This window comes from Epinephelus moara, chromosome 8 (genome assembly GCF_006386435.1).
Source record: "Epinephelus moara isolate mb chromosome 8, YSFRI_EMoa_1.0, whole genome shotgun sequence".
Taxonomy (NCBI): Eukaryota; Metazoa; Chordata; class Actinopteri; order Perciformes; family Serranidae; genus Epinephelus; species Epinephelus moara.
The window spans coordinates 2,016,812-2,025,356 of NC_065513.1; the positions used below are offsets into that span (position 1 = coordinate 2,016,812).

Genomic DNA, 8,545 nt, shown 5'->3' on the forward strand with positions numbered 1-8,545 from the left:
GAGAGCAGAGGAGAATTGTTAACACGTGACCATGTAGAGACAGAAATGACACGATGACATAACACCATAAATAGTATATTGTTATGTTATTATATGAAGCGTCCGTCGCGCAAAATAATATCAATGGGGGCTGTGGGCAGGACATTGTTACACAGCGTGTGGCTGTGACTTCAGGCAGAAAGACCGCTGCAGAGACTGCTGCATCAGAGCAGAAGAAGAAGCACGTTTTAAAATACATTTATTTTATCAATTAGTTATTAACTTTTACTATTTTTAGCAACTTGCCCAATCGGGCAAGTGAGTTGTTAGTTTACATGGCCGACCGTGAGTTTTACTTGCCCCGGGCAATCGGGCAATCCTTATTGTTGAGCCCTGCTTAGACAATTAAGAGTGGACAGAGACATGATGTTAATTTTCGATCACTCCTTTGTCGAGAGCATTTTATTTTTCTGTTCTGTTGCCTGGAATTTTTCCTTGTCTGTAATAAAAACAAATTAAACAGGATAGTTAACATGGCCAGCAAGCATGGCCATGACTGGTGAAACGAGGGTGGTCAAGAAAGGACAAGCTATTAGTGAAGATATGTCACACCCCCTACACCAGGCATATGAGTTGTTGCCATCAGGCAGGAGGTTCAGGCTGTAGTAGAAGTAGAGCCTGCAGGTCATTCATTCCGACCAGTATAGCACTGTTGAACAAGAATTTGAATGTAAATAGATCACGGAATACTGCACTTTAATAGCACTCTGCACTTTCTCTCTCTCAAATAAATGTCATAATATGCACAACTGCACTTTATCATTCTACTTATGATGTGTAGAGGGGTCTATGTCTTTTGTCCTAGTCTTGGGAGAGAAGGTGGGTTGGGGGGTAGAAACTGACGTCTATCCTGTCTTGTCTAGTAGTAAGCTGTCTTTCTTTTGTCCAGTCCCTTTTGTCTAGTAACTGTATCAGATGTACTGTATGGTGCAGAACAAGTCTCTGTAAGGACAAATATCTATCTATCTATCTATCTATCTATCTATCTATCTAACATCTGCTCAGCTCAAGCTAACACAGCAGCAGCTAACATCCAACACCAAGCTGTTAAACGGTCCCACAAGTCAAACCTACACCAAATGACTGACTCGCTCGCTGTTTGATGTCATTAAACCCTTTCAAAACTGGTAGGTAACGTTAACCCGGTCACTCAGTACATTTACGTGCACCGTTAAGTGGATCTATGGTTATAGCTCGACTAGGGCATTTAATTAGACTTATGTCCTTGTGTAAGTATACAACCACAGGAGGGGAATCGATTTATTGACAGAAGTATGTCTGACTCCACTATGATAGGTGGCGATATGCCCCCTTTCAGCTTGTTGTAAGTTTTTTTTTTTTTTTTACCTATTAGGTCACAGACCAAACAATATAAACAAGTTAGCTACAGTTAGCTAGCAGCAAACTGGTGCCATGGTGGACAACTTTACAGCTCCATACATTTTGTACATCCAATAATGCACAACTCTGGATGTAGATTTCGCCATGTTATTTCCAAAGCCCTGGGCAGCAAACTGTGGAGCATGCACAGAGCACCTAGGCCAGTTTGGGTGTGATTGTCTGTATACATGCATGAGTAATTCAACTCCCAATCACATTATCTGGGTGTGTTAGTCCAACTTTGAATTCAGTACAATTTCAGTTGGACTAACATGTTTACATGTATTTGAAAAGTCCAGTTTTAGTCAGACTAATACAATATGTCCATTTTCTATAATGTCATGTAAATGTACTGTGTGTGTGTGTGTGTGTGTGTGTGTGTGTGTGTGTGTGTGTGTGTGTGTGTGTGTGTGTGCAGGCATGCACTACCATCTCATGATAAACAGAGAGGGAGAGAGAGAGCGGATCAAGGAGGGGCTGAGTGATTCATGACATGTGTGTAGCTCTATGATAAAAGTTTACCCATTTTAAATAGTAACAAATAATTGAAAGAATAAAATTTAGCAGGTCAGTGTTGATATTGTGGCAGGCTGTCACAAAGGAATCAATGTATGGGAAACACAAAGCCATTATTTTGTACTGAGGGATGTACTTACTTCAATTACATGTGTATAATACATTGACATGTCTGATGTGACAAAATGTCAAAGCATTTCATTTGAAATCTTTGGCAAAACCCTCTTTAAAAGCCAAAGTATGTTTGTCAAGCTTCTGATGTACTTTCCTGAATAAATAAATGAACATTTGAAGAGCCAGACTGTTGTTTGTTTTTGTTGAGTTAACAACAGTGATGCCAGATTTGGTTCGGTCAGAGCTATGGAACATTAAATCATCCACCTTTGCTACCAACATCTTTGCCTCTCTTACCCTCGGGTGTGCATAAACTACACATTATGAACTTCTTCTTAAAATACAAAAATGTGAAAATATTGGTTATCTTATCAGTATCTGCCATGAGATGTAGGTAATTATCAGTTATCGATAAATCCATATCTTGCATCCTTCTTTTTATGATATTATTGTCTGGACACATTTCTATACATAGCTAGCAGGGATTCTTTGCTTTCTCGCTGCTGCTGCTGCTGCTGCTGCTGCTGAGGCCTCTTTTCCTCCAGTTACCTTCACAAGTTAGAATAAAATCAAAGTTTGCAAAATAAAGGTTCAACTAACCGGTCTGGGATTTAATGGAGGTGGAGACAGCTCTTCCCTCTTTGCCTCTCTGGCTGTGATGAAGCTCTGTGCTTGACTTTGCTTCCTTCCTTCCAGTATGCTTTGGGGGCAGAGAGAAAACAACATGCTCCATTATCTATTTAATAAATATGAAAGGAGAAGGCTATCCAAATGAGTAATTACATTTAAATTCACATGTGCAATGTACGTATGTCATTATGGAGGATTCATTTATCATGTGGAGCCAACACTGACTATTTCAACATACATTAAATAGTCTTCCACTTGTTATGGTACAGTGTATCAATCAACAGTTTTAGTTTAATTTCAGAAATTTTAGCTTCTTAATATCTGAGATGCAAACAGTCAGATTAAATAAATTCTGCATAAAATAACAGCTAATGGAAAGAACAATGCATGTGAAAACAAACAATCACAGCATGTTAGCAATTATACAGCCTCTCTTTGATGCTTAAGCAGAAGTTATATAACATAATGCATCCACTGGTCTGTACTCATCAGCCTCACATAGATTGTTTGCATTAATAATCAAGTAGCACATGCATAATGTAAATTCACCCACAGCTGTGGTTGGCTGTTTTTGTGCAACATACTGGACTCATGTAATAACACTCTCATCTTTCTGACATCAAGCATTTGTGCTATTATTTAATGGATACATGACCCATTCTGAACTCTGAACATATTATCACAAAGAATTTACTGGTCAATAGACACATTTTATGTAATATAGAGGCTATTTACATATATATATTACACATAATAATCTGAACATCAAGAGGAGAAATAAGATGCAGAGAGTAGTGAACATGGCTTCCAAAATCATCTAGAAGCCATAAAGGCAGCTCAGTGGCATGTGGTATACATGGCACCACGAAAGCAGAAGTTGCAACCAAGCTCACAAAGATAATGGTCGAAATTACAACATGGCTTAATCAGTGCTGTCTCCAATTAAATGTTTCAAAAACAGTAGGCATGTACTTTACAAATAATAATGACACTTGTGTAGATCCGGATATTTGTATATCTGGAGAGTGACTGCAGATGGTAAAAGAATTCAAGTACCTTGGCATCTTTTTAGATTCCAACCTTAATTTCAGGGCACACAGGTTAAAAAAGTATGTCAACGGGTCAAAGCAAGTCTTGTAAATTTCAGGTTCATACGCAATTCTATGTCAACTGAAGCAGCCAAGCTGTACATGCACTCAATGATCCTTTCTCACATGAATTATTGTCTAACAAGCTGGTCGCAAGCCAATTACACTACACTCAAGCCACTGCAGTTACTGTATAAACAGACGATAAAAATCTTAGATAAAAAGCCAAAACAACACCACCACTGTACAATCCTAAAGAAATATGGCCTTCTGAATTGGGAAAACATGATTAAGTATGTAAATATATGTCTTCTGTTGAAAATTATACATGGCTTAGCTCCTCCTCCTCTCCGATCTTTTGTTAAGATTAGAACAAGTACAAATCAAATCACAAGGGGGGTTTCAAGAGGGGACTGTGTTGTTCCACTAAAGAAAAGCTCCTTCAGTCAGTCAGCGTTTTCTGTTAAAGCCTCCCGAGAGTGGAACAACATCCCAACACATATTAGGGATGTCGGGACATATGTGATATTTAAATCTCATTTAAAACAGTGGCTAATTATTAACCAAATTTGTCAGCATTGAAAATTCTGTCAGCTGCTGCCACCTTGTTAATATCAGATGGTTATTTGGTCCCTATGTCCTGTTCTATGTATGGCTTGTCCATTGTGAAATATCTTTTATGTTGTACCCTGTTCGTGCATAAGTGTTGTTTTGTATGCACTCTGGGCTAGTCACTCTGGTTCTGACTGATGTCTAACCAGCATTCTGCGTGGAGGGTTGGCTTGCTTATGTCTTAACTACGTATTGTCTTGCATACATGTTTTTAACTGCTTTCTTGCTTGCATGTTTATTTGCTTGCTGTGAAGTTCGTTTTGTCCCTTGTGTTCTGTATTAATTGTAAGGCTGTCTTATGTTGTCTTGTTGTCAATTGTATGTTAATTTTAGCAATGTCATTATTACTTGTTGTTCACACACTAATCAATTTTAATTAGTTGTAGTTTATTGATCGGTGCTTTAAGATAAGACTGATGTTTGCTCCCTCAACATAGTTCTACTTTGTTTTATTTCAGGGAGCCTTTGTAACACCTGGCCAGGGACAACGGATGAAAATTAGCCTTTGGCATATTTACAGAAATGTCAATTAATATGCTCTGTCCCTTCAAATAAACAAATAAATAAATAATAAATAAATAAATGTATGAAGAACTCTTAAGGAGTAAAGCACACAGAATTATTAATGACCCTTCTCACCAGCAAACTTAACTTTTACCCTCAGGGAGGCGTTATAGATTACTGATTACTGATGGCTAATAGCAATAACCACATGAAATCCTGTGCTGTTAAGGTCATAAATGAAACTAGGATCCATAAGTAGGACTATGATACAGGCTGATGCTCCCAATACTTTGCTACAGCTCTTTGCACAGTACAGTAGGTTCATTTCATTTCATGGACACTTGTATAATGTGTATATCACTGACTTGTATGTTATGAGTTGTATTTTCTATGAAAGTGTATTGCCAAGACTTCCTTAGAGCATTTTGTATTTCTGCTTTTATGTAGCCCATATGTTGTCAAATGGATGTATTTTATGGGATGTGCTATGGTGAATGCACAGTTTTACATATGTCTTTATGGCGTGTGGGGTTGCAAGGGTATGACATTTTCACTGTAAGATAACCATCTCAAAAAATATCCTGGTTTCACAGTATCACAGTATTGAAGAATTTATATTATTATCAGTCAGAATGACTCTTAATCGAATGAAAACAGAAGGGTTATTGTTGTGTGAACAAATATTTAACACTATAACTAAAACTTGAAACTATTTTGTTAATGAAAGTATGTGTAAAAAGTCTCCCCTGAGAAAATAAGTCAAATAAAGGGGAGACTCTTCATCCAGTTGCATTTTTTTCCAGTATCGTACATGAGCAAATGTATACGGTATGATAATTGTCAATTTATTTAATTAATTTTAATTCCCCATTGTGGACAATAAAGTTTTTGTACTCGCACAACTAGTGATTGAAATTTTAAAAAATATCTGAGTCATTTTAAAAATATTTTGCATTCAGCTGCTGAACACTGTTCAAATGCTCATCAGTATATCTTTTTACCTTGAGGACGTGAGGACTTATCTGTGCTTTTTCTCCTGCTGTGGCCAATACAGAGCCTGAACTGAGAGTTGGCTCATCTGAGCTCCCAGCAGCAGAAGCAGCAGCAGCGGGAGCAGGGGCAGCAGCAGCCAGTCTTCCTCTAGGTGGAGCAGTCAACCGGCCAGGTATGTCCACAAACAAGCTGCCAGGAGATGTCAGCCTTTTCCCAGAAACTGCTCCTAGTCGCCTGCTGCGGAGAGCTCCATCACTGCTGACTATGGGTGAGCTGTGGAAGGGAGTTATCTTTACTTTGGGCCTCTGAACACCCTGTGCTGCTTGTCCTTTGGCAACCATGGGTGTCCCAGAGGAGGGAGTGGAGGGTCTTCCGCCCGGCCTGGGCCCCTCACCGGCTCTGCTGTGATCCATTGATGTCCTGAAAGATTGATAGTTGAAGCCAGTCGGACTGTGGGGGCCTCCGCAGCACCTGAGGAGTTTCAACAAGTTTTACTGCACTCTTTTTAACGTAGGGTCACAACACACAGTGTCTCAAAGTATAAAACTATATGGCGAACAGCGCATACAGCGTGTGTATCTCTGCGACATTCTACATGCAAGACAATGAACAGTCCACCCTAACAACTTATCACATCTTTGCATTGCTATGAAAATAAAACAAGGACGAAAGCAAAGCAAAGCTGCGGCCGGTGGAGCAGCAGTGTCAGCACGGACTCATTAGAGACAAACAGCGCGCGTAAACGGCAACAAACACGAGCGAAAGTTAAAACAAGGTCTAAGAGAAAAAGTTGAAGCAACAAAGTTGCATCCTACTAGCTCCTGTCGGTGTAGCTGTATCCGAGCGAGGGTGGGGAGAATGTTGGGGAGGGATGGGACAGGAAGACAAGAGTTTCTACTTCCGCCCCCACCCGCCCAAGCACGTGACGTGCTGTGTGCTGCTTCTGGCATAGTGTCCTCATTATGGTCCGGTGTTAAGAGAAAACTAGGCTCGTTCGAGATGAACTGCACCTCTCCTGGAAAGTAGACGAGAGCAGGCGGCCGTAGCGGTGGGCGGTGACAAAAAGCCGCGGTAAAGGCGGACAGTTTCCAGCAGCCTTCAGTCCGTACAGGAAGTCACAGACACATTTACATCCTGTCTGGAATGATGTCAATTCATTAAAAAAGTGATCAGACCCATATATCAGTTTGTTTTCAGTCTCCAGTTGTTTTAATTATGATAGATTAATTTATTAAAATGCTTTACAGGTGATCTGTAGTTTATGTTCATGGTTTAACCTCCATTTGACATGAATTCTCCTGTAAATCAGCATCATATCAGTTTGACCTGTCCCCTCAACTACACAGGCTGAATAAACTGTGTTTGACTATAAGGTTAATATTTTCAGAGGAAAAAAAAATACAAGACAACAGCTTTCATTAAGGCTCAGTCAGATACAGTCAGGGCTTCACATCTGTACACGTTATTTTAAGAATCCTCACATCCCACTGACCACAAGTCTCTGTGTTGCTAAATTACCGTCCAATATTAATATAGCCTACAGTAGACTCTGTAGCTATAGTTTATGATGAATGTAGGCTATTTAGTCTCTGACAACTAAACTGACTAAACAACATGTTTTCTGTTCACAGAATAAACCTTCAAATCAGACAAATACAATCTTAATCTCTAAAATTCAACAAAAATGAATAGTTTATCTAAAACGTCATCTTGTTGAGTGGACATCTAAACCAATCAGCTGTTAGATCAGGTGAGAGCCAGGCGGTGCAGTCGGTGGAGAGTAGCCTCGCGTCACCAGGCTCTTCGCATTTTTATTAGCTTGGTGCTTTTATTTTTACGGATCGAATTCCGGATCCTGTCTCACTCGCCCTGGTTCCGTTTCCTTACCAAAACGGCCACTAACGGCCCCAGACTAGTGGAGAGCAACTGCAGCGCCTGGCTCTAAAAACTGCGGCCGCCTCGCTCTCGCGGTTTTATCGCCGTCCACTTTTGTCAGAGAAGTCTTGAGCCATTTCTCAATACTCAAGTTCAGCAGTTCGGACTTGTGGACTTGGCAAGTTCGGACTTGGCAAGTTCACGCGAGAGTCCGGACTTCCCAAAGGCAGGACGGGAGGACTGGAGTACAGTCATTTCTGCTTTTGGAACAGCAGCGAATTTGATGATGTCACCACCTCCGCTGGTTTGGCTGTTGTAGCCTACTGTATTTTATACAACATTTAGTTCCGGCCCTGCAGTCTGATTGGTCGAGAGACAGTAAAACCGTGATGATATTGGAGTAGCCTACAACATCACGGTTATTTCACTGTGTATGTATCACTCCGCCTCACAGCTGATTGCAATGTGTAAAGAGCCACGAATGAAAACACTCTAATCAAGACTCCGGTGTGCAAGCCTCGTCAATACAGTGACGATATACGAGTTTATTACACGGCTCTATTAAATGCTGTATTCTGATTGGTCAGTAGCGGCATTCTGCGGTCTGATATTAGTGTAATGACCGCTGCTAGTAGCAACGGTCATTACACACAGTTGCTATGTAGCCCAGCGTTGCTAGGGATGCTGCCCTGCAACACTGCAGCTGTCAAACAACTTCCGAGGGAAAAAACAAACAGAAGTGGCTGATTTTAACGGATGCCGCTGAAGAAAAAGAATACCTACGGACTTTCTCT

At 40.4% G+C, this 8,545-nt stretch overlaps 1 protein-coding gene across 6 annotated transcripts in view; it reads right to left on the minus strand.

Moving 5' to 3' along the window:
* ehmt1a (euchromatic histone-lysine N-methyltransferase 1a) overlaps positions 1 to 7,054 on the minus strand; it is a 134,114-nt gene extending 127,060 nt beyond the window's left edge. The window contains exons 1-3 of one of the 6 annotated variants that reach the window (XM_050050315.1): positions 6,692 to 7,054; positions 5,885 to 6,347; positions 2,650 to 2,749 (exon numbers count right to left, since the gene is read on the minus strand). In XM_050050315.1, the coding sequence (XP_049906272.1) occupies positions 2,650 to 2,749; positions 5,885 to 6,289 (505 nt within the window). In that variant the 5' untranslated portion in view covers positions 6,290 to 6,347; positions 6,692 to 7,054. Of the gene's footprint in view, positions 1 to 2,649; positions 2,750 to 5,884 lie in introns of those variants that run through there. The other 5 variants (XM_050050318.1, XM_050050317.1, XM_050050316.1 and 2 more) reach the window with 5 other exon arrangements.
* Positions 7,055 to 8,545: the final 1,491 nt, after the last annotated feature.